This window comes from Pagrus pagrus, assembly GCF_965226575.1.
Source record: "Pagrus pagrus genome assembly, chromosome: 11".
NCBI lineage: Eukaryota > Metazoa > Chordata > Actinopteri > Spariformes > Sparidae > Pagrus > Pagrus pagrus.
The window spans coordinates 17,559,014-17,582,990 of record NC_140195.1 but is presented as its reverse complement, the minus strand read 5'-3'; the positions used below and the strand labels follow the sequence as shown (position 1 = coordinate 17,582,990).

At 40.1% G+C, this 23,977-nt stretch overlaps 1 protein-coding gene across 2 annotated transcripts in view; it reads right to left on the bottom strand.

Moving 5' to 3' along the window:
- The window catches only part of cpne5a (copine Va), a 77,986-nt gene that overhangs the window by 13,682 nt on the left and 40,327 nt on the right, over nucleotides 1-23,977 (bottom strand). For both annotated transcript variants that reach the window (XM_084366636.1, XM_084366635.1), the window contains 7 exons: nucleotides 21,355-21,458; nucleotides 21,002-21,106; nucleotides 18,338-18,379; nucleotides 17,964-18,039; nucleotides 15,276-15,329; nucleotides 14,649-14,710; nucleotides 769-815 (listed from right to left, as the gene is read on the bottom strand). In XM_084366636.1, the coding sequence (XP_084222762.1) occupies nucleotides 769-815; nucleotides 14,649-14,710; nucleotides 15,276-15,329; nucleotides 17,964-18,039; nucleotides 18,338-18,379; nucleotides 21,002-21,106; nucleotides 21,355-21,458 (490 nt within the window). The remainder of the gene's footprint in view (nucleotides 1-768; nucleotides 816-14,648; nucleotides 14,711-15,275; nucleotides 15,330-17,963; nucleotides 18,040-18,337; nucleotides 18,380-21,001; nucleotides 21,107-21,354; nucleotides 21,459-23,977) is intronic.

Here is a 23,977-nt window from a genome sequence, read left to right as displayed (position 1 = left end):
TGTTCAATGTGAGCACTAAAGTCAACGGTGAGTTTTTTTAACTTACTAAGCTAGTGAAGTTACATCACGTACATAACGTAACATAAGTTACTCAGGTAACATAGCCTAATTTGAAATGGAAGTTATAGAAGTAAAATACTGATTTTAACCCAAACCACGATGGTTTCCTAAACCCGACCAAGTAGTTTTAGTGCCTAAACCTAACCAAAGTGCGACTGTACGACGAAAGTCCAATACGTGCGACGCTGTTATGGTGCAGCATTTGTGTTGTTTTGTGAACAGAGATATGTCGTTTAGGTATGAGGATGTGTTGGATTAAAAGACAGCGTATGATCTTGAGGTTGGATGTTTTCTGTTTTGTTTTAAAGCCAGGACAAGTCATTAGGTGGAGATACTGTCTATGGCGATGTTAGATTTTCTCCCCATCTCTACATATGTACAAGAATATACAATGTCATCTCTTTAAAGGACATTATGTATTATTAATATTTCGTACTAGGCACAGAATTTCATTTCACCTTTTCTAAATGTTGTTTCTCTTTCTCGCTCTATTTCGTTCCACTTTCTAAAAAAAAGAACTAAGTGTACTTGACTTAGTTTAGGCAAGTGCTTAGTGTTCATGTAAAACTTCAATAAAAAAAAAAGCGAAAAGACATGACAAGCAGGGAGAAAACTCCAGCCCCATCTTTGATTCATGGAAAATGCCACAGTCATACATCAGAGGACAGAAATGGAAGCAGAACAGGGTGATGTAGTCAAAACACTCACCATTTGATGCAGTGAAATCAATGGCCACTGTGAAGTGAATCTGAGTCCTGAAACAGATGAATGGGGGAAAGGATGCTGTTAACAAAAGAGAGGCAGGAAAAGTCAGCGCTGCACTTTAATGAGGCTCAGGTTTCACTGTGCTCTGCTCTACCTCTCATCTGAGAGGAGGTGTGATACAATGTAACAGTGGCGATAAAACACCTTTATTGTCTGTACAACATAGGATGATATCAGGTTTTATTATTCAATTATGTATCAGAGTGAGCAGACATTTGCTTCTGGTCAAACAGCATCCTAAAGCACTGTTTTGTTTTTTTTTATCTTTGAATAAAACACCATATTAAAACATTTAACAGGCACGGCTGTAAAGTCAAAACCACAAACACATTCCACAAAAACTAATCTGGTAATTTCTCACATGGTCATAATGAGTTGGTGGATGGCTTAGTGATTTAATGTCACACTGAGGAAAAAAATATTATTAACAAGGCAAAAAGCTGCACACAAAGCTGTACAAAGAAAATAATTCTAATTCCTCAGCTGTTTTGACTATTTATCTTGTTTTCTTCCAGATATATAAACATTTACACAATCCTGTGTACTGTGCGCACCGTCATCCATTAATGCCACCATCATTATCATAATCACCATTATTGTTTGTCACTTCTGTATGATCAATGGACATTTTAAGATCTTGCATTCAGTGTATCAATCTGAAAAAGGAGCTTAACAAAAAAGCTCAAAAAATGCTGCATATTTATTTTATTCATGAGCCTGTAATGAAAGCCCAAACCCTGAGAAGGAACTAAACATAGCCTAACTAGTCCCTGCTGGGTTTGCACGTTTCCCCAGAGAGACAAACGAAGAGCAAAGGGAAGGAGAGCTCAGATCAAAGTGTATGCTCTTTCATTGTGATTAACACTGATTGCCTTTCTTGACTTCACCTCCATTCAGAAATTCTCACAAGCACAGCAACGGAGATAATGGCGACTTCCTCCTGGGGAGACTCTGACCCATGCTCATTAATCAGCATTGAGCTGGACTGCTCAGCTGACAAAGGGGGATTGTTACAATGCCGTGCTGCCTCAATTTGAAAGTCTCTGCTGATTTCTATGGTTAGTTTTGAATGTTTGGCTTGAAAAGCGAGGTGGTGAGTTAGAGTTAAGGCAGAGCACAGGTCAGTATTAAATGGTCACACGGTAGCTATCATTCAAACTGCCAATTAAGCTCATCCTAAGAGAGGAGCTGCTAAATTCTGCAGTAGGTGGAGGTATCAATAAATTCTTTGATCTGAACGTTTATGGGGATGCAGCAATAGCAAGGCGCTCTTATAGCATTAAAAGCCTAAAGCCATTGACAACCTACATCCTTTTATAGAAATAAATACATAGTATAACAAATACACACAACACAAACACTAAACTGACTGTACATCATTTATCACGCTAACTTTTCTGTCTCCAGCTTCTCAAATGTGAGAATTTAATGCTTTTCTCTGTTTTACATCGAACCTTGAATATATTTGGGTTTTTGACAATCTGAACTTTGTGCCCTATAAATACATAAATATAAATAAAAAATCAAGAGATTAATTGACAGTAAAATTAATCATTAGTTAAAGCTTGAGGAAAAAATCATAATCCTAATGAAAGGTTTTTATTAATCAGCCATAACATGCCTGTTCACCCCTGCTTAAAATGATCAGAGAAATAATCCTGTTTCCAGAAATACAAATTTAGTATAATCAAGGTTAAGTTGAACAGACAACAGAGAAAGAAGTCTTTCCAAAGGAGGATTTACAGAGTTATATCACCAGACACCATGAAAGATTTCACCAGCTCTCTGATCAGAGCTTTATAGATACATTTAGTATTGGAAAATTTAATTGATGGATAGTTATTTCTGGTGAGGTTATAAAAAGTTTTCTGGCCAGCATTCAAGAGAGTACACCACTAACACTGCCCAGATATATATATACAACACCAACATTCAGTGCCATGGCCAATGCAGGAAGCAGTGTACCATTTATGTAGCGAGGCGTCAAGCAAGAGTGTTGAGGTTGCAGCGGTGGATGAGAGGGTGTAGTACAGCACAGTGTGTCTGACTACAGGAGACCAGTCTTTGTTCTCCACTACTGACCTTGCCTTTTTATTACCTCGCTCTCACCACAGAGCGATGTGGTGGTTCAGACTAGCACAGAAGTCATTTTAAAATCACATTCATAAATTCATGGTTAAAACCTTGGGTAACACTTTAAAAGAACCCTCAGTTATAAATGGTAAATGAATTATGTATTAACCATTTACAAAGTATGAGATACGTCAATTGCAACTTAACAATACACAATTGCTAAATAAATGGTTTATAAAGTATTTAATTTAATTTAATTGTGTACTTGTCTCATGAGTGATTGTTTTGGGGCACATGTCAGTAATGAGGTATAGACTATATCTTAATATACATTATATCTTAATATACATTATCTTTAGGCATCTACAATATGTGTCTTCCTAGAAAAAGATTTCAAACCTCTCTAAAGTTTGGTCTAACAATGGCACTGTGCCCAGGGTAGATATCCCTTCTTTCAATCTGGACAGCATTTCGAGTTAAGGTGGTGCTCATTATCCAACTCTGTACAGTAGCTTTCCATGAGGATTCAATGGATGACTGGGTTCAGAAATCACTTGTGTCCCTTTCTATTAGAGAAAAGTACTGTGTAGCAAACAGGCCAGCAGACCATGGACACACACACGGTCCTCTGGGACAAGAATCTGCTGCTGCCTGTTAGTACCAGGAAGAGTTGCAGTCCATCACAAATACTGTATCACTGTATTCAATTGACTGGCTTGAAGTACTTGCTTTTTTTTTCTTTATTTCACTTGTGATGCACAGTGGGGATTTGTTTGAGAGCTGTGTTCACAAATTATTCTGAGACTTAAAATCAATATGAATTGATGTTGACTGATGCTGCAGTATTGTCTGTTTTGTAGGTCTTCTTGCAGAACCCATGGCTGGTTGCTGCTCTGGGATTGCTATTTTTATCCCTGCAATCCTCACATCTATTAGTCCTTGAGAGCAAGTAATCTTTGAGTCTTCTTTCATTTTTTAGTCTCTTCCTTGAGTGATAAATTGCTCTACGGACAAATGAATGTGCCATCACTATTTCCTACATTTGATCAGGAGTTCATAAATTTGACACCGGCCTTTAAAAATGGCCTCTTTTCAGTACAAACGCTCTTGAACAGGCAGTCCAGTAATTCCCTGTGGACTTCACTCTGCCCTTTCATATCATCACTAACTCTCTCAGCATCTCCTCTTCTCTCAGATTTGTTCTCAGCTGAAGTGACAGCTCCACAATCAGGCGGTGTATCACCTTGAGTCTCTGCAATAGTTTAAAATAGGTACAAACATATCAGTGTCGTATTGACTTTCCCCTTCCAGTTAGACAAACACCATATGGCAGGAGACACTGTAATGTGAAATCTCTACAGTGTTGGCAATCTGGATAGGATGGGTTATTGTATGTAATGTAGAACAAAGACTGCAGCTACAGTACACCTACAGTCTCATTAGTATGTGCTGGAAATTGCCCAACCCAGACTAGATCAATGAGCAGACTGGCACAGTGCTTTTCTTGCATAATGAAATGCAAAAAGATGTGCACAAAGCTGTGGGTGTTCATTATGAAAATGACTATTTTTCACTATATGTGCGTCTGAAAAATAGTAGTGCTGTGTAAAACACTCCATTAATTAACTGACCTACCTAACGGTTTTACCCATTAAAACATTTTTAGTTACCTTATTAGAGGGGTGATACTTTCTGATAAGTGTTTTACTGCCTCATCTTGATTTTAGCATCTCTTTAGGAGAACGTCAACTGTGAGCCTAACTCTAAATACTGATTAAAGGATAAATTCAGCCAAAAATCAAAATTTGTGTAAATAAGGTCTTTTCAAATCAATTTGGCATCTTGGGGCTCCAGAGACTTGGAATATACCAGACGAGCTGTATGGAGCCATTTCATGTTTTTTATTTATTTTTGTTTTTGTTTTTTTTCACATTTTAAAACAAATCCAAATCTATCTAAATTGTTATGAGAAGTTTGCAATGCTGTTTTGCTGTAAAGCTCCAGAAATGTTTTTCGCGGACAACATAGATAATGACTTTATATTTTTAATTGAATTTAGTTTTTATTTAACCTGCTAAACTAAAAAAGTGTGTAGAGATCCTGAAAGTAGATCTTTAAGTCTGTAGGTATTCCTTTAAAGGCTGCATCCCCACCCTATCTCTCTGCTTACATCCACTCCGTTTGCACATCCAGAGGGTCCGTCACATTAAGCCAATTAGTGTGGAGTGGAAGTGAGTTCTGAAGCCCTCTAACAGCGACTGTACATTGATGCTGACTTACTGACAACGTGCAACTCTGTGTTGTGTTCATCGTGGCAGACGCTCAGCATAAATGTAAGTTCCATGCCACTTCCCATACAAACGTAAATTGCTCAACCTAACATGAAAACTTAAAAGTTATTTCAGATCATATACTGTATACCCTTCTCTATAGTCTAGAAAACTGAAGACGTGTTCATTTGATTGTAAAGTGTTTCATATTAACAGGGACTAATGCAGAAACCAAACAGCTTATTGACATCAGAGTGAAACAGAGATGTTTACCCTCCCTCAGAAAAATACTGCTTTTGAGGGATGCTAACATGAAAACATGGTTATGAAAGGTACAACAGTTTCTGTGTCCACCAGAGACCTGAATGAAACAGTGAATGTGACTACAAATCCTGACGCAGTGGGAACGGGAAGGTTTCGGTTTAAGAAACACTAAAATGAGAAACAGGCGGTGGGAGGTGAAACAGAGGGCAAAAAAATATCCCGCAGGCACTCTCCGCTGCTTGTTTGGCATAGCTGCTGTGAGCTCATGGTAATAACTGAAGGCAACTAAGATGAAATATATCGACATTTTTAGCAACTCGGATCTTCTCTCATCTGGACTCTGGTGACAAGTCAGTGAGAGGATAACTTCAGAGAGGTTTTAGAATGAAACTCAATATAAAAGTGAGAGGAATGAAAGTGGGACCTTGAAGACTGAGGGGTAAATGTCCACCCACCCCCAGTGGAGTCACACTCTTGGATAGGTCAAGAGAGGCAAGACTCCAAATGCAGAAAAGTGTCATGACAGTTTCTAAGCGCAGGACTTCCCCGGACAAAAACCCAACACTGTTGTGTCATACATTCTGCCTCTGAATCCCTGTAAACCCAAACATGAACAGGACCAGCGGTGGCTCAATGTCAGAGTGACACACCAAAGAAGCACCAATCCCAGCAGTAACTGAAATCTTTTCATGTCAATACCCCCCATTTCTGTACTTTTGCGAGGTGAACAGATAACAAAACACTATGCAGGCAGTGAAATATAACCTGGCAGAAGAAAGAGAAATATCTCCCTATTTTCAAGAGTAAGTGAAAAGGGGAAACGAAAAAAAGTGAACTCCTTTAAAAGAAAATCTTCAGTCAAAGCTCTCACCAGCCCTAGATGAAATGAAAAAATATCCATTTCTCCCTTTCCAGGACAACAGGATATTTTGAGATGAAACTATTAAACCTTAATAAGATCTTCTCACAATAAAGGTTTCACACGAACCATTACACGGCCGATCTCACTGGAGATTTAATTTAAAAAGAAACATTTTCAACATGCGATGAAAAGAATATAAATCTTTCATTAGCCTCTCAGGATCAGCGCCATATGTGGCTTTTGGACTTTAATTACCTCCAGTTGACTATATCTCTGCTCAAATTGAACGTTAATGAAAAATTATGAAAAACCATTCCACTGTGAAACCAGGCAGGATGTGATGGTGGCGTCTGCCGAAGAAATTGCTTTTTTACCCTCCACTTGAGAAAAATCATCTAAAATGCATCACGGTAGTTCTCATCTGTTAGGAAGCGAGCAGTATAGCGAGCATGTATGAAAGAAATCGATAGCAGAAATCTAAAATGTCAAATTTGGGTGATATATTTTTCATCATCTCACTGAATAGCAGAACTGGCAGGCATTCGGGTTCAGCTGTTTGGCTTTTATACATTTGTATGAAGTTGAAGAAACTAATCTCTTTTGCACAGATACAGCAGTTCAGATGCCAAATCAAAACTAAGCAATCCATTGGACGAACACTGACTGTGCTCCGTGCCACAACTCATAAATTGCAAATTTTGTCCATGCAGATGTGAATCTAAAATCAGAGGCATATGTGAATGTTACACCTTCCAATTTCCAGTTTAAGTAACATAGTTTTTTGAAGATGTGAGTGAAAGATAAGGACACGACAGGATTCATTAATCGAAAAATCTGTCTTATGATTTGATGGAAATGTGCAATATTTGTTATCTTCTCAGAAAGATAGCATCTGATTTCCTCATCTTGGAGATAAGTGTTTCCCTGAATGATACCCAGCCAATTAAAACATCTTATAATTAGACGAAACATACATTTAATCTTCACTGGCCCGTTCTAAGTACCCACTGCATGTTTGACTGTCCCAGTGGGGCAATTGTTTTAGTTTCTGATGAGGCTCTGTGAGTTTTTCTCGTCCTCAGTTCAAGGGTTAAGGTTACGGAGGTGTGGTTTATTTTCATAATAAGGGTGTTGTGAAGCCCTGAGACAGTAAGAGTGATTAAGGGACCTAACTTGATGAATATTCAGTGGAGAATAGGCTCTAATTATAAAGGCTGATAAGACTTCAAAGTTGCCTAAAGGTTTCATGGTTTAATTGACCAAAACAGCAGCTACTTTTGCTGAACCCTCTCCAGTTAAACACTGTAAGTCCGCTGTTTCATTTTCCATGGATACAGTTAATCTTATCTATCATGGATCAGCAGCATGCTCATTATTTCATCCCTCCTCTGCCAGTACTAGTAATCTTGTTTATTTTCTTCATCAGTCTGTCATGCAATCTGCTCCAAGCAGAGTCTCTGTTACATTTGAATTATTTTTTCTTTTTTTCTTTTCTTACTTGATAAATCAGGTTATTTATGAATGTGGAGATTTGAAGTAGTGAAATGATATCTTTCAGTCACAACTCTTAGCGATCGCAGCTCCAATAGATCATGGAGATCTGTTAGATAACAGCAGTGCAAAAATAATATCCAAAAATAATAATAGGCTTGTATCTAAAATATACATATGATGGCACAGAGATGGTGTTCTAGCGAGCTGTGGGCTCATGAATAGACATCAAAGGAAGGAGGGGAAAGCCACACACTCATAAATCAGATACAATCTTTGTATTTTCAATTATATGACTGAATGTTTCAGCTCAGATAAGCCTACTTTTGGGGAAAAGAAGCCTGGACTCATATAGACATATATAGATTTTAGGAGAGGTGATTCATACCAGAGAGCTAAAATGGTAATCAACATGAACATAGAAAACATCCATAGAGAGGTCATCCAGAGCCAAGAAATGTCTCAGTTATCATGTCCACATTATAGGATGCACCAGAAACAAAACAGAAACAACAACAACAAAAACAGCTGGATGCTGAAATTCAAACTTAGCAACACAACTAAAGAAGAATTTACAGTAAATATACATTTGTGTTACTCATACTTGAGCTTAGGTACAATATTGTGTTCTTTGCATTTGGGTGCATATACAGTAAATAAAAGGTTTGCACATTGCAGGGCTCTAATATCCGCTTATTTAATGCACCAAGGTAGTGACTTTTCAAGCAACATTTCCCATTGAGTCTCTTCATCAGGCTGCTGTTTTTGTCCGGAGTCTGATTATGTTTGAACCCGACTCGAATTAATGTAGGCTGACTCACTGAGTTTGTGTTACCCTGTCACCCAGTTGTTACCATGGGTACAGCTTGCCTGTTTACGCAATAGTTTTCCTGGTGCATGTTTTGCTCTACCTCCTCCATCCTCAGCTAGCTAAAACTACATGATTTGTTTGTCTCCTGGAAAGTAACAATTAGACGCAATCTGTGTTGCATTCAAAGCGTTGTCGCCTAAATAACAAAAACCTGCACTTGCAGTACAATACTACAAATTCTGTGATAAATCCTACATTCATCAAGGTTATTATGCAGATTTTAGTTTGGACCCACTCCCTAAAACATTATAACCTTCATGAAGGTATGATTTGCTTCATGGCTGTTGCATCAGACTACACCTAATAAACTGGCAACTGAGTGTAAATCTAACTGCAATGCAAACATTTAAAACCAACCAGGCAGCAAAAACCAAGCAGTCTTTAAGTTAGTTAACACAGAGAGTGAACAGACTGAAAGGAACTAGTTTGGGTTTGAACCCACAAAGACAAAGAACTACATCAAAATGACTCGATATTAAATGATGTGGTTTTGTATGTCTGACTAACCAGCCATGTGTTTTTCAGCTTAATGGTTTTAATTCTGTTTTTCTATTTTGTATTCAGTATGCTGGTTCCTAGAAGATGGACATACATTGATGTTTAATGTTCACTGCTTTGAATCAGCTGTCACATTCTGTTTATACAGCAGTCAGATGATATGTGCCGCAATGTTATTAGATTTCCTCCAATGTCAACAAATATCGTTGGAGTATTTTTCACAACCAGGCTAGAATACCAGGGATAACTGGAACAAAGTCAAAGAAAGAAGCATAACAGATAAAGACGGATGAGCAGCTCAGAAGGGTAAACAATTTATGAATTAAAACAATAATTATATGAATAATTGAATCATTAATGAATGTTAATGTTAAGAAGCTGGGGTGCTGTGGTTGTAGGTTGATTCATTGGACTTAATGATTAAAAGTTAATGCTGCCTTGAATCACATACATGTTGAATTATTATATCAATAAATCATTCTCAAATTAATTTTGACAGCACAATCAAGTGCTCACATAAAATGTGTGCAATTTGGTTTATTTTCTGGCACAAAAACCGGAGTTTAACATTTTAGTAAAAGATAAGAGCATCAAAGAAAACATAAAAACCCAAAGGTGGAGACAGCCTTGACTTACAGTGCAGAGCCTTGAAGATAAGACTCAGTTTTATTGACCCATTGTTCATCCCCCATAGATGTCATGTTTTCGATGCTATGTTCGAGACAATTCTTATCTCCTTATGAGAATTTTATTGCAAAAGCACTTCCATTGTAGGGAGCACTTCTCAAAGAAAAACATTAGGGAGACAGTGACAACAGAAGACACTGAAGCTGCAGCAAGTCTTTCATGATGATTTAAAAGGCCTCAAGAGAAAATATCACAACACAGATGCTGGAGCAAAGTTATATCAGGGTTTTGTAAAAAAAAAGAAAAGAAATTGCCACGATAATGGTGATTGTTTTTTTTTTAAAAGTAATAGTCTCTATCCGCGAACAGCCCCTCTCCGAACCACGACACTGAAACCATAGAAAAGAGCTGATGAGCTTTTAACATCTCTAAGTACCACTCTACATAATGCTTCACTCCCCATGCTGGGTCACATTAATTAATGGGGTAATCTGTCTCTCATTTGTGTCTGAAACAGTTTTATGTGAAGATTAGCACTTTTCATTGAACAAGATGACGGAAAAAAGATGTTTCAAGCTTCAATCTGACGGCGTTATTAACAGTTCAGTTCCAACCTGATTTTGCTGAGATGAAAATTACTTGAACAGATTTAGTAGAAAATAACATGTGGACAGCCTTTGACAGAAGATGCATTCACTTTTATTCAAACAAAAATCCAAATTGACATTTTATAACCATTAAAAAGGTACTTTTTTTAATTACTTTCCATTTTTTTCTCTCATGTCCACCCACTTGGATAAAGTCCAAGTACTGTAGTTCCCCTGAGACGAGTCTTTCTCAGGGGAACTACTATGAATGTGATGTTTACTGGTTCACTATTGAACAGAAGGCCCACCTTCTGTTCAATAACACCAGCAGTAGTGTATTCTGATATTCTGGAAACACATAGTAGATAACCGTCTGCATGCTCTGTGCAAAGGCACTCGTTTGAAATTTGAGCAGATTTTTTTTATGGTGACATCTTTGATCAACAGCTCAGTGGTGGTGTCTTTTTCCCTGTATTTGGGAAACATGATTTTCACATCTGAGGAAAAACATTCTGTCTGATATTTCTTTGGAATGTTTCTTCATGAGCTTTGAGTTTCTGCAGATATTAATTGGTTCTGATCAAGTTTAAACCCACTGTGACGTCAACCATTGGTTTGTGGACTACCGTTTTGAACAGTTTTGTGGTCAAGACCACCTAAACCGAGACACAACCAAAACTTTGACGTCAAGACCAAGATCAAAGCAGGAGAAGATCAAGTCAAGACCAAGACCAGACCAGTGCTACTCCCACACTGTATGACCCACTTACAATAAAATGTGGAACATGCAAACCATAGGCACTCCTGGATCCTGATTTCTAAACACCTGCAGAAGACAAATGAAAATTCCTATTCATTCACCTATTATTTGCCATATACTGTATACAGTATATGTGTGTATACATAAATGTACTGTAAGTAATGTCTTGATAAATGGGTCAAAAAGCGTTGTAGACTTGAATTTTATGTGTGGGAATTTTACTTAGTTTTCTACGAGTACAAGTCACAAATACAAACAAACACGTGAGAGCTGATATCAATTTTATGCAACACTCAGGCCTTGAGACCAAGACCAATCCCGAGTACTATAAGACTAACTTTAAAGCCTTGAGTTTGGTGTTACAGCTGCTGCTGTCTTGGTTTTTTTGTAGCCAGAAGTGACCATATTTGTCATTTGACGTAAGAGAGGAGCTGGGGAGGATATATTGATTGGATCTGACTGAGACCTAGAGGAAACGCCATGGCAGCAACTTGTCAATCACAAGATAACCACGCCCTAAAGCATGCCCTGTTTTATCGGCCATTTTGCTCTAAATGGGAGCATAATTTATCCAATTAACATCATATGTTGTTGAAGAAGACTTGAAACTAGTGATTGAGACGATTTTCTCATTAGCTTACATACAATCTGGCTTTCTTTTTGAAACCAGTGGAGTCAAATCCTGCTGGCTATTAGAAAGTATGCAGGTTTTAGGCATGTTCGCATTGGCTTCATATTTCAGACCCTTAAAATGCTACAATGAGTTTTTAAAACATTTGCAGACAATTATTTAATTAATTATTTTAAGGTCTCAAACTGATTACAGACTCTAAATCTCAAATACCCCACACATTTATGAGTAGTGTTTTATCTCTTTCTTTGAGCTTCCTCCCTTACAAATGTCAGGAATATGTCTGCACACAGTTAAAGCAAGAACAGCATGAGTACATGCCCCAGAATCAACAAATCCCAGAGCTGATATTTAGGTTACTCAGAGCTTGGCTAAGTTTTTACTGGTCTTTTGTGAATAAACAATGCACCAACAACAGAGCAAGAAGCCCCATTAAATGAAATATGTATCTCGATGTAATACGTTCTCATTTGAAGCTACAGTGTATTAGAATTTATTGTTTGTCCATTGTCCTTCTCACTCCATTTTCCTGCAGGGTCTCAAGGACAAGTGAAATCAGAGGCGAGCAGGTAATAAAGAGAAGGATGAAAACACTGTGACTCTGTGTGTGTGTGTGTGTGTGTGTGTGTGTGTTGATGCAGTGTGTGTGTCCATTTGTGGGCGCTGGAGAGAGCAACCGGACAGATCTGGGACACTCAGCCATCAGTAGCACAGCGGCAAAAAACCTAAAACCAGGGCAGCCACTGATCCACTGAGAAACATTTCCATATGTGACAGGTTGGCCGCCCTTAATTAAGCTCTCAGATCTTCTCCATATTTTATCATAGTCATTCATATTCATTCACTCTGTAGTTGTGGATGTGGACAAGATCGTCTCCTTCGAGAGCCGCACTTTGCCCACATGTGAAAAATTCCAGGCCAGTCAGTAACCGCAGTCGATAACAGTGAAGATAATGTGGATGGGTGCTTGTACTGCAGCAGGGGAGCAGAAGTAATGCATTTAAATCTACTGTATTAAATCTCACTGCATTGATTTTCTACCTTATTTCCATGTATTAGTCACCGCAATGACGTGTTTACAATTCCCACATCCCTCACTAATGTTGTCTGTATAGCTGTAGGAAGTTGTAGCAAACCACTTAACTCCCACTATTGACTTATAGTCTCATATTCTTTATATGCATGGTGAAATGTGAGTAATGTGGGTGTCATTGCCTCCAGCTGTGAACTTTTTCAGTGTTGTAATTTTTGGTCAACCACACTGGATTTCTTAAATATACCAGGGGAATACATAATGTAAAACATAACCTTCTTATGTTTATTTTTTCATTTATTTTGGATACAGTAGTGGACAATTAAGAGGTAAATAGGAAATGGTGACCACTTGCAACAAAGATCTCCAACCGAATTCAAACCATAGACTGTATACAATGAAGGTAGTGTCAGTGACGTCACCCATGGGCCACACAGAGACGTGGAGCGTGGCCGGCCAAATGAAGCCTGGTTGTGGACATATAGCAGGACAGCTTTCATCTACTGTAGCTGTCACTCAAAGTGGCCACACCCCTAACTATGCATAATTTTAAGCTTTAATGTAATTAAAAAAAGTTAATTACATAATTAGTTCGACCCTTGCACAATTGGGTATTTGGCTGTAGACACCAAAACCATTTGTTTGGAAGAAAAAAGGCATTTTAATATGGGATTTTATGACACGACAGAGTCAAAACATGCATACATTAACCAAACACCCACTGTCAATAAAAGACACTAAATTAAGGTAGAGGCTCAGGATGTTGCTAGTTTGACTGCAGCAGCACCACAATCTTTATCTGACAATAAACTCCAGCAGATAGGAGCTAAAACAACTGGCAAGAATTTATTGTCTTTGTGACTGTTTTTACTGAATTCTGTTGCAGACGAAGCTCTGGTGTATGTGACAACAAGGGTGGTTATTACTGTTATTATTATTATTATTATGAGCATTTAAATACTGTGCATGAAAACAAGGGCAAAACCATTACATTTGGGTTCAGTATCATGGGGTGCTTCCATATTTGGGGGGTTTTCAGGCATTTCTGCTTTATCAAGTGCTGAGTGGACTACCTCAGTTTGCCTGTATAAGTTACAACTTGCATGTTAATATTAAAGCTATTTACGAATCAGAATTCAATGAAATGAATGTGGCAGAAATGATCACTCTGAAGATAGATTCTCCTTCATCTATTCATTCAATTACAATGGCGCTGAAAACAACTACATTTTTTTCAGTGAGCCAGAGAGTGTGCTATTTGTGACTGACAATTTTAATTGCTTTTCACACCATTCAGACTTTCAAAGCGATGTGTTCATAAAGCTGACTGGTTAATGTTAAAGTAATTAAAGATGCCCTTCAGATACGTTTTAAGTGTATTTTATGTGCAAATGTTTTTCACTCAGTAGTTGAACCGCTGAAAACAAGATGCCTCCTACTTAACTGAAATGCCTACTCTCATTGTATTTGCACTGAAGGCTTCAAGTTTCCCACATCACGCTTATGTAAGCTCAATACTGAACTCTGATTGACTTCCAAACTCTATATGATGTCACAAATCCTACCAGTAAATACACGCCTTAGACTGAGATTTAAGTTGAGCAGAGAGAAACTTTCCACCTTCAGCAGGTGAATGTGAAAACAGCCTTCAAAGTCATCATTCTGCGCAGTGAAGCTCAAACATCCAAGTGAAGCAACAAAACACATTTTTGAGAGGAGGAGGACTCAAATTATATGTTGTCAGACTTTCTCTGTTACTGCCATAGGGGGCCTGGCACAAAGGTATACTTGCATATTCTTCTGTATTCAAATAAACAGCGACAAGATAACAAGTGTCAGATAAACACTGAACTCACCCTCCTTTGATGTAATCCAGGAAGGTGTGCTCTGACTCCACATTGAATGACAGCAAGGACACCTGAGGGGGGGGAAAAAGGTCCAAACATATCATCTCATGCTTGGTAATTAAGGGAAGAAAACCAATCTACCAATCTACGCATCAGCACCGACCTCTGAGCTAACCACCCACAAAATGACTCATCCACGCAGAATGATTTTGACGGCTGGGCAGCGTATTAGCATTACAATCATTAAGAGAACACCGGTGGATGATCAGCAGGATGGATAAGTAGACACAGATTTTAATTACAGAGCCAAGCCAAAGTAAGAGCAGCCAAAGTACTCAGGCAGTAACAAAAGCTATGGCTCATTTACAAACATCCATCAGTGCTCTTCACTAATAGGGCAAAGACAAGGGTCCCTTTATGCGTTACCATTGACTTCAAACCGTTTGAGGTCAGACAAATATTTTCCCATCTACTTAAAGTCACCACCCGGGTCATAAGCTCTGGAAGAAAACATTTAACAGAGCCAAACTGCTTCATGCGATCCACTTAGAAGAACTTCCTGATTAATTCAGACGCAAAAGGGGGCAGGGGTGGGAATGCATCAGGAATTGCTCTTATCGGAGAACTCAGACTCACCGTCCCAGAGTTGATGTATCTCTTTTTCTTTATTTTCTTCTTGGCATTCACCACCTGGTATGAAGGCAGGGTAGAAAAGAAAAGGATAATGATAATGTAAAGTTGTAGCACTATTCTTTTTATCCACCCTTGGGCAAGTAATAAAAGCATCTTTGTCCTCCTACTCCATGTCCGTAAGGGTAATGGAGCATAGGGACTGAATCCAATAACTGCAGTGGGTGAGAATGAGATAGCATTGATCATGCCTCGCAGCAAGATATTTTTTTATGAGCACCCTACACCGTGCTGTATATTTTACATGCATATTACCAAGCTCCGGGATGGTGGAACAAATGTCTCTGTCCCAACTACATATTATTACAAAGTGTGCAGATTTACCAATGAAGTATTGAGCGTAATGTAGGAAGGTACACAAAAATGAGCAATAACAGGGCTCCCTGCTTAAAATCCTGTTACATTTATAGCTTGCAGCCAAAAGTATGTGTGCAGCAGTGAGCCATCAAGGTCAAATATATCTACTGCTTATCCTTCTGGTCTGCAGTAAAACATAAAGTACAAGCCTGGAGGAAACTGAGCTGTATGAAAAAGTAAAAGGTATTCCACTCTCTTCCTTTCTTCTAATCTCTGCAGGATCCATTCCTCCGTTCTGCATCGTGCTTTCTGACTCCTTAAACTCCTCTGATGCAAATTATGCCTCATAGCGCAGAGGCCATCACTCCCTCAACTGCCAGTTGTGCGTTACGTCACGCAGACATCAACCTCAAATACACCAGCCTATGCTAGCGTTAGCTTGCTGTCACCTCAACTCACGGAGCAAAAGTTTGCAGGCTGCATTCTCGTCAGGTTGAGCCACAGAGTCAAACACCTGCAGGCCAGTGACCTATTCAGATTCGTTAGTTTTCAACAGTGAAAGGGTGGCTCATGAAGTTTTCTGAAGACAACTTGACACTGATTCAAGGGCAGTGACCTGGCAATGAGAGCGTGAAGAAAACGCCGTGGCTCACATTCTAATTAAAACACAGAAAGGTTTGGTGAAGGGTAATGGATGCGCCTTCTTCTGCCATGTCAGCAGTGTGAAAGGGCAGCTCTGCCTGCCACTCACTGATTCTGTCTCTCTTCCACTCTGTCTCTCCACACCTATCCCCATCTAGCCACCATCCTCTCCCTCTCACTCTCCTCACTGGTCCTGTCTATTCCTTGAGCCACCCCCATGACTAATTCAGAGGCTAATGTAACATGGCAAGTGTTTTAATGAGCAGGGACCGATAGCAGCCTAACAGTAATACCCATTCTGACCCTCCAAGGACCATCCAAAAAAACTCTAATCAGCACCATAGTTCTGTTGCGTTTCCATTTGTATTCTCTGCTGCAACACTTAACCTCTCGGATGCTTTATGTCGCGTAAGGTGAGGAGAGACAGAGGAGGCGAGCTGTTAATCTCAAATAGCCACAACTCTGGCTCAAACAACTACAGCCTGCTAAAGTCATTAAACTTTGGATGGCAGGACCTTGCTGAGCCAAAGGGCAAACTGATTTGCTCTTAAATCAATGTCATTTCCTTACGCTGGTACCCTGGCTTAGGTCTGTCTTTGTGCCCAAGAAGGATTACCTCTGTGCCAAAATCGCATTTACACTTCATTCATTATTAAGTTGCTCACAACTCTGTCTGGCTCCAGCATTTTCTATGTGCTTTACATGAAGTAACACATTAAGTAACGGGTATGGGTGCAGAAATCAGACCTTTAGAATTGGATACAGAGGAGGTCTGGTTTATATCGTGACCCGAACTACTTATAAGAGATCCACAGTAGGAAAAAATAACAACCAGCTTAGAATGATTTTCTCAACAAAGTGCCATGATCTTAAAAAGGTTTTCAACAGAGCTCAACTATTATTCAAAATCAACTGGAAGAGACTGTGACTCCAGGGAAATAGTTATCAAGCGTTTCATCAATTAATAGTGGGTATTAATGACTTGGGCAGGCTGACAGGAGAAGCTAAATGACTAAGCAAATTAAATAGCCAAATAAACCCTTTTCATTGTAGACTTGCTGACTTGTAAAAGCAGAAAAAACAAAGGTGGACTTTCTATCGTTCATGATGGTTTCATTCCATTTAGGTGAGCTGGTTCCAGGGTTCTTGTATTGTGCATGCTCACTCACTGACATGGCTTAGTGAGACACTTAATAGAATGGAGCCATGGAGCGCCCCAGTAGCTCAGTTGGGAGCGCGAGTGCCCCATGTATAGAGGCGATGTCCTCGCTGCAGCAGCCAAGTGTTAAGATCTAAACTGTGGCCCTTTAGTGCATGTCATCCTCTCTCTTATCCCTTTTTCCTGTCGCACTTCAAGTTGTCAAATATTGTCCCTGTGGGTTGGTGTCTGACCCAAGTCAGTGTTTGATGATGTGGGGATGAGACTCAAACTATGTTGCTCCAGAAAGTTACATTTTGTTGCATTAAAGTAGAAACAGACAACTTTTTTCCCGCCAAGTGTTTCCAAATCGTATTATTGTTGGCTCAGGTGTCACAAAGACACTGGATTTCTTAGTTTTCCTCAGAGTGGCAAACTACCAACAACAGAGGACCAAGCACTGCATCGCCAGACAGCCTTTATTTTCGTGCCTGGTGGTGGACAAAATAGCATACTGAAAGACAGAGAGGCCGAAAACTGTTTTTATCTGCACTCACCTCGTAGACGTTTAACTGGCTCTGACCTCGACAGAGCTCTTTGTAGCTGGTGGTGAATTCACCAATGAAATCGTGGCTGGAGAAAAGAGACAAAAACTGCATCACATGCCGTTCATTCAGATAGGTACAGCCCTGAGAGGTAGAGGATAAAATTGCACAGTAATTGCATCAATAATCAACTGTGAATGAAAAATGTAGTAGCAATTAAAGGACAGATTGTGATTGTAATAGAAATGTAATTTACGGAGGAGTTTAGAAAGACATTAGAGGAATTCATTGATTGGTAGATTATGAATGTACCGTAACCACTGTCCGTGTGTGTGTGTGTGTGTGTGTGTGTGTGTGTGTGTGTGTGTCTGTATGCATCTACTAACCTTCCATCTCTGTCCCAGTCATACACCTCCACTTTTATTGTCCTGTAAAACACATAAAAGAGGGAAAGAAGTGCTTGTTTGTTTGTGTGAGCACATCAAGGAAACACGAGAGCCACTACCTACATGTCCTTAAGGGGGAACTTCACAGAGAGCATTCCTGAAATGGCGAAGTAGCATAAAACAAGCTCTTAAAGCTCATTAATTGTTAGTGAAGCCTGAATTAAATCAATCAAAGAGAGCCTCCTTAGTGTTTTGCATGCAAAAGACACAAACCTTCTGAGGATGTAATAAGAGTGACAGAAATTAGTTACCTCTTTGAAGCTAGACTGCGGCGCGCACCGAGTGTGACTCTGTTTTTAAAGCACATTAGCTAATGACAAATCGTTTAACCAAGACTGAGATCAATACTGTTTCTGTCAGTCCAAAAAAAAAAAAAGAAAACAGGAGTTGGGTAAAGGATTTTAATGAGTGAATTTGTGTTTCTCACAAAAGAGAGAGCAGGCTAATAGAGTTTCCAAAAGTTTGGATAGAGCATTTCCCTGCACAGGCCAAAGATAGAAGCCTAACATCTCAGGAGGGAGCGTATTTTGCAAGTTCCCGAAATAAGTTGGAAGGCGAGAAACCAAATAAATAAGCCTGAGAGAATTCACTGAGAATGAGCAAAGTGCTTCTTCTCTTCTTCTTCATCTGATGGGAACGATCAGTGGCTCGCATCTCCCATCAGCTGCTGTCAGTCAAGTGTCAGTGGGTCCAGGAGGAGGCAAGGTGATGGAGACCTGCCCTGTTTTCCTGACCCGAACTCATTCTGTCTGCGTGTAATATATTTCCCCTCCCGACAAATGTGTGATCCATATAGTGCTGAGAAAGATGATGCAAGAACTGTTCTTTGAATCAGGGCTAAAACCGCTTGTTTAAATACTGAAGCTATATGTCACACAGTCAGATAGTCAGACTTTAAACTCAGAGTGAGCGACCTATCAAAACATTCTGATAATCCTGAGTAAAAGAAAAAAAAAACACTAATGTGTTTTGACACTCTGGGCCAGCGTGGCAGATGATTCCCCAGGGATGTGTCAGTCAACATCAATTTCCCCTAATGTCATTTTCTCACAACTAATGATCAGGGTCATCATATGGATCAAATCTATGTGAAGATAGAGAGAATTAGTCTGGATCAATGGTCTTTTGGCTCCTGCACCCACATCATGTTTGAGTGGAAATGGGAGAGATTTCCCTTTCTGATCGCTATTAAAGCCAGGTGCTTACAAGAGATTTGACTGATTCACATGGGGCCGAAAGACATGACTGAGGAGAGGAAGTAAACACGATTGAAGACTCGGTTTTGACTCTCGCGGCAGACGTCTTATATTCTTAATATATGTTTTGCAATCTGTCTTCACAATATTGGTTTTTCTTTCTACTCTGTGAACATTACATCTATTGCCTGTCTGTCCAGCCTGGAGGACAGATCCCTTTTTTCTCCTTATCCAAATTGAATGTCTATAAAATAAGGCATGTTGAATGCTGTACAGATAGTTAACCCCTTTAGGACAAATATTTGAGCTACATACATTTTACTGCCTCGACTTGAAAACGTTTAACACAACACGAGAAAGCACAGTGGATCAGTCTGTGAAAGCTGCTTTATCTATAAAGTAAAAAGAGTTCTGACAAATGCCTGAGTCAAAGAAATTCAAATAGTGTACATCAAAACCAGGCCAACAGTGATTATTACAAAGCCATTATGTTTGAAACATCATTTAAAATTTGACTTGCTGAGAAATGGTGAATTAAAAGACAGAAAATTGCATTGGCCCTTCTGTGTAGATCTGCGAAAAGCCCAGCACAGCAAACTGTAGATATTTTACACAAAACTCTGGGGAGACCCTAAATTGCCGTAGATTTCTCTCGCCATCAAAATCCTCAAAGGGAATCAGGCGTCTTTCATGCTTCCACTCCATCTGTCTGACCCAATTAGCTTCTCCCGGCAGGTGAGCAGAGACGGGATCGAAGTGAAGAACCTCCGTTGACACCCAGTGTGCTGGAGAGGGCGAGGTTTGACATGTTCTTTGACGACTTCTGCACACTCTCATGGCTGTCTGGGTCTACACACTTTAATGCTCACACACACACACACACACACACACACACACACACACACACACACACACACAGCAGGGCTCCTCTGTGATCCAGCCACCTGTCAACATCCATAGAACGAGTACAGCCACTCCTCCTCCCCCTCTCACTTTCTTTCCCTCTTCTCCTATTTTTTATTCTCCTGCCAAAACTCTTCCTGCTCCTCAGGTGTCCCACGAGACCGTTTGCTCTAAGGATATTCAGATAAGACAGGAGATGCCAGTGGAGCAGCCAATCAGAAACTTAAAATGCCCTGAAAATGCTCTCGCCGGTTGTGGGCAAATCAATGAACAGCCCTTCAAAGTAGCATGCAGTCAGGGAAAGCACAGAAATAATTCTCTATTTCAGCAGCAGATAAAACAATGGTAGAAAATCAATGGTGTCTAGATTTGACGCACACCCAACCCATTTCGATGTAAGTACACGGCATATTGAAACGCTGTGTGGCTTTGATTTCCACTGAAAAATCCCTCCTTGAGTTATGAGTGTGCGGAACACTTTATTGTACATCATCATTCTTCCTACCTGTCATAGTCTCCGTTGCAGAGCGCCCTGACAGGGATGGAGAAGGCCTGCCACACCGGGTTCAGCGTGTTCTTCACCACTTCAGTCTTGTGGCAGATGGTGAACCTGGAGACACAGGTCGGGTTCAGGGATTTAAAATCCTTAAAGACACACCTCTAAGAAAAAAAAGATCTTCCCACCATGCTTTTCTTTGAGACCATGTCTGCATGAATTTATCTTTATACCGCCGAGTTCAAGGGATCTAAACCTAATTCTCTCGACCTTGGTTCCCTTACTCTTTGATGTCCACACCCTCCTACCTGTCTTTGATAAGCTAAAATAAAAACCCACCGAGAGGCAGAAGCAAGACTCACGTTCCATCCTCGTTGCTTCTGTAGAAGACCATGAAGGGGTCTGACTTTCCAAAGAAGTCCTTTTTATCCAGTTTGTTGGCACAGAATTGCATGGTGGCGTAATCCTACGGACAGAGGCCAAAACCAGAGAGTAAGAGAAATGAAAAGACAAAAAAGTAAAGGACGTTGTAAATCCATGCTCCAGCCTCTGTTTGCCTCCTGTTGTTTGTTTATACATGCTGTGTGCCAAGATATAAAAGCACTGAAGCACCGAATAAAAGCAAAGTGCTGACTGAATCCTAATAGGAGCAGAGTGAAACCAGCCAGTGGGCTCCAGTTTTCAAAACCCGCAAATGCATTCATTACCATTTCTTATTATGCAACTCCTGCATAACAACAGTGGATGGGATAAGGGATATCAAATTGAAAATGCCTTGTTGTGCTGAATATAATCATAGTAACAGTATGAGAGAGCATGCAGAGGCACAGAAATGGATTCTAAAACCCTGCACATGGAGGAGGGAGGGCTGTGTACAAAAAGGATGTGGAGGGTGTGAGTGCAGCTAATGATACATTAGAAAGGTTGGTATTACCATAATTATACTCATTTAGGCAGCATTTCAATGTGCGCTGCCATTACAGGAACAATGAATATGCCCCATGATGCTCTTGGTTCCAGATATTCTCCCTTCGGTCAACATATTAGTCTGCTTTGTATAATAATGGGGCTGCACAGTGGACACAGGCAGGTAAATGTCCACATCAGAAGAAACTCTTCTGACTGTCCCTAACCCTTCAATGAGTTCTTTTTTTAAACCCCCTGGCCCTGCTTCATACTGCATAAGCGAGTCAAGTGTCTAATCATCATGTCTTTGAGAGATGTGATACCTGAAAGACTTCAGCTTTCAAAAAGATGAGCTGTCTTTACCCCGCTGCTGTCCCGGGTTTTTAGGTTTTGAAGTGCAGCTATTAGATCTGAATCAGCATGGTGCTAGGCAGGGCCTTGATCGATTGCTTTGACCCACATCAGTGTGATGCGCTCTGCCTCTGACCTGCCTCTCACTAACCCTCGTCGCATCACTTTACCCTTTGGACACGGACAAGACACAGACCAGCTTCCGTCTCTGAGGCAACCGCTGAGAAAAAGAGGGACGCCATTAAGTAAATATATACTGTAGTAAAATAACTTCTACAGTATTCTGCTGAAAATCTAGCTAATGTGATTATCGCTGCAGTTTCCAATCATAGTTTGTGTTTCCAATCAGCGTTGTGGAAATGATGCAACAGAAGCAAGGTAAAGAGCTGATTAAATCAGTCAGCAGTGGCTAAATGAAGCAGGGCTGTCGTATAGCTGCTCCCTTTTTATTCCCTCCTGTCATTTTCAGTTATTATCTGTGTTTTCTACCACTTCCACAATACAGGTAGAGAGCATGTTTATGGGTGATTGTCTTTTTCCAATTTGTGTAGTTGGACACGGTTCAGCCAATTATAGAGCCATCTACTGTGTAGTCTGTACCTGAAGTGTGTCAAGCTCCCCCTTGATGGCTTTCACAAGAGAATCTAATTTCCCAAGTTCCCATTGCAGCTAATTTTTTCTTTTAAACCAACACATTATGTTAGAGGAGTTTGCTTAGGTCAGTTATCCAAGCCCTTAAAAGTGGAGGCACCCTATAACTGTCCTGCTTAGCCCTGACACGGCCTCTACAATTACACTATCATGGCAACACGGTGACTTAAGCCTTCATTAGGCACAGATAACACATACCCACTTTGGTGCCTAGCAGTGTTCTCTCATTAAGTGGGGAAAAAGGCAGAACATTCATTTCAGCCGCTGAGCTTTAAAAGCAGCAGGGGAATACTGAGTGCAGGCTGCATCCTTCTTTCCATTTCTCTGCTCTCCCAAGATATCGCTGCATGGGGTAAGTGGCGGAGCAACGCACACTGTCACTTTCAGAAAGCGGGACCGGTCTTTCGAAGGAATATAAAGCAATGCAGACAGTACTTTGAACATTGCATCAGCTTACAATGTATTCTGGACTGAAAACTGAATCACGAATCTTGTAATGTAAAAAATTCCTGGATCCGTCCCTTTGTTTGAATCTGCACCAAAGGTTAATGTGGTTCATTCTGGGCCGAGACCCATCCACCATTCAGGTTTCGTGGAAATTTGTTCAGTAGTTTTTGTGTAACGCTGCTGACCAACCAACCAACAAACAAACAGACACAGAGAAAATAATAAAATGGTAACAAAGCTCAGTTCCATTTTACAGGGGGAGGTATATAGATCCAACAATCAAAAAAGTCAATGGTAATTGGGCTTGTTGTTGAGAATATGAATGGATGGCTGACTCTGTTTGTGGTTTGCTGCTGTCATATGTAAATATGTAGCCATATGTAGTGCGGTTTACTTCGATATAAATCAGCCAGAGCTGTGACTGGACTGTGAGGAGGATCTGAGGGTCAGCCAGCCGCTGCTCAGCATGTCATATGTGCCCGAGATAACGACAGCCAAGAGGAAGCCTTTGATCCAAGCAGAGGCTGTTGCTCTGTTTAATGATAGCTGGGAAATCCTCCACCAAGGTGAGAGCAACCCTGCTTCTTGGTTAAAAGTCCCTGCAGTACTTCCCCAGTCAATGCCCACTCT